At 37.3% G+C, this 2831-nt stretch overlaps 1 protein-coding gene across 1 annotated transcript; it reads right to left on the reverse strand.

The window, feature by feature from the left end:
- Positions 1-172: 172 nt before the first annotated feature.
- Positions 173-2520, reverse strand: LOC139824863 (F-box/WD repeat-containing protein 9-like; the record flags this gene model as incomplete). The annotated part of the gene is made up of 4 exons (XM_071797419.1): positions 2375-2520; positions 1023-1290; positions 496-771; positions 173-223 (listed from the first exon to the last, which is right to left on the reverse strand). Coding segments are annotated over exons 1-4 (741 nt in total), but the record flags the coding sequence as incomplete, so codon positions are not given.
- Positions 2521-2831: the final 311 nt, after the last annotated feature.

Raw genomic sequence — 2831 nt, forward strand, 5'->3', positions numbered from 1 at the left:
CGATATTGCGACAATGCAATTTATAAAATATATTTAAATGGTTATGGCACTTAACTATAGTATAAAATGTGTTTTTTTATTATTTTTCTCAACATAAAATAGCTATAGATCACGTATATAAATTTGTCGTTTATTGTTGTTTCGTTGAACACGTCAATTTCGGGCACCATACCTGGACACCTGAGTAGCCGGATACTGCGAGAGTGTCATTCCGATAGTCCATCTGCAACATAAAACACACGAACAATTACAATTACAATATTCAACAAAATTCACGATATTGCAAGATAAGACTTGTAAGAATGTTGCCAATTTTAAGGATTTTACTTACATTCGGAAGACAACGATAAAATCTGATTTCAAAGTTTAAATGTATAAGTAAAAATTTAATTATCAAACTGGTATTTGTTATTTTACACGTTGATGTTTAACGAATTATTTCTTCAAAGTCAATGGAACGATATTTTCAGCAAATCTTATACGTGCGATACTCACATTGTTGATATGTTCGATCCCTGAACGTAAAGTAGCGATGGGCTTTGGCGGATCCGTAAGGCTCGAAATTCTGACAGTGCCATCCCTGGAACTTGTTATCAGGCATTCGTGCGTCAGACGCACTCCCGTTATCATGTCCGTATGCTCGGTGGAATAAGATTTCACTGGCTCAAAATCGTTATTTAGATTTAGTATGTGCAACTTCGCGTCCCTGTCGCCGATAAAAACCCAATCTCGTCGCATATTCATGCACGTACAGAGCGCTTCACCTGGAATCTAAAAAGTACATACACGTGGTGCGCTTTATGCTGCTCTTTTCGGATACCGTCTTGTCCTCCTGGAAACTCACGTCTCTAAAAAGTACATTTCTCGATCTCGAGTCGAACACGTACACAGTCCCGCAGGATTCGCAAAGAGATTACTCTTCGGACACGATGATATGCAAAATAATATCGAATCTAATCTGTCGCTCCTCTGTCTGTGAAAATAAACCTGTCTCGTTTTTCGATGTTAAAAATTAACGTTACTGTGATAGACTTCATGGTCCGTCCGGCTCTCTGATCCCAAATGGACATCGTGTAGTCGTTAGCGGTGGCGGACAGAATGTATTCCGTGTTCATGGCCAGGCTATTCACGGGCTTAGTGTGAGGTCGATAATGTCTGATCGGGTTATTTCTCGATCTTGAGTCGAACACGTATATAGTCCCGCAGGATGAGCCGGTCGCAAAGAGATTATCCTCCGGACACGATGATATACGCCATAAAAACGAATGGAAATTGTCGCTCCTCCTCCGTCTGTGAAAAAAAACCGACACTTTTGGAATTTTATATTTTCATCTATTGTGCTACATATTGTTCTAAATTTATGTCATTTTGTGGCAAAAACCTCATCTCGATAGCTTAGCGCATATTTTAGAAAATAACAAAGAACGAAATATTTGTTAGCCCCGTACTTGTTAAATTTTGAGTATTTTTTAACTCCGCCGTTTTAGACTACAATTGGACTAATTTTTGCCCGAATATGATAGCAATACTTTACACTGTATTAAATTTTTTTTATAGCACCGCACTAGTTTCCGATTAGTTGGATGCACGATGAAAAATACAGGCAACAGAAACAGTGAATAACACAAGCAATATATTTTTAACCTATCGGAAGCCGCGTATTAATGCTACACCAGCTTTATTCCTGATTTCTTATTTCTAATCGCTAATATCTGTTTCTTGTTCCTTATATTTTTCATTGTGCGAGGGCCTTTAAGAACTTAGGTTTTAGGAATAGAAAAATTAAAAAATCCCATACCATCCGAACCATGGTAAATAATCACGTTTTGTAAATTGAGTTGTGCTAAACAAAACAACCAAGCGACAAGCGAAACAAGTACGGAAAATCAATGGTGTGTAAAAATTCAGCAAAAAGGGTGGAGAAAACAGAACTCAATCGAGAAATAGTACAAGGCTAACAAAATTTTGTTTTTTTAAATTTCTTTGAATACGGTTCAAAATATTGTTTTTGTATTTGCAACAAAAATTAGCACAATTTTATAGTTCAAAACTTGAATATTTTGAATATGGTACGGTTAAAAGAAAACTCATAATTCAACAAGTACGGAGTTACCTTCACGCTCCTGGAATATTTGATATTGATGGAAAAAATGCGAGTGAAATAGTAATATGCAGTGAATTAAATTTGACGAGTAAAACTTTAGAATTGCGTTTTCGAATTATCTGTTTCAACAAGCGAGAGACACGGAATGCACTATATGCATTCGAATAATTTGGTAGGAAACGATTATTTCTCCCACAAACAAGAAATATCTTCCTCACTCAATCTTCTTATCGCGAAGCGGCCAAAAGGAACAGTTCTGCTATTACGTACAAATAGTAAGTTCCCTGATGGACAAGATCGGTGTTAGTCAGCCCCCACGAGTTGACCGTATTATCGCCACCGCAACTGTAGATCGTGTTGTCTATTGCCGTCAGATCATAGATAGGTTCCAATGACGTGGCATAGCAAAGAAACATCTTGTGTAAGCGATTTCTCGCGTGAGGGAAGATGCTCGTGAATTAAGTGATGATTTAATGTATAAACTATATGAGAGATTCCATTCTGAAAATGGGAATCATTATCATTATATCGTTTTCCACAAGGAGGGAGATCCACATAATGACATAATATGCTACCTACTATGTGCATCAATAACACAGCAACTACACGTTCAGGTGTTTCCTTGATCAACAAACTATTCTTTCTAGACTCTTGCTGTTTCCACAGTGCTGTTTCTTGTTTGATTGCAACGTATGACACGTATGATTGCATCCAACACAGTTTGTCG

Source organism: Temnothorax longispinosus, unplaced genomic scaffold, assembly GCF_030848805.1.
Source record: "Temnothorax longispinosus isolate EJ_2023e unplaced genomic scaffold, Tlon_JGU_v1 HiC_scaffold_615, whole genome shotgun sequence".
NCBI classification, from domain to species: domain Eukaryota; kingdom Metazoa; phylum Arthropoda; class Insecta; order Hymenoptera; family Formicidae; genus Temnothorax; species Temnothorax longispinosus.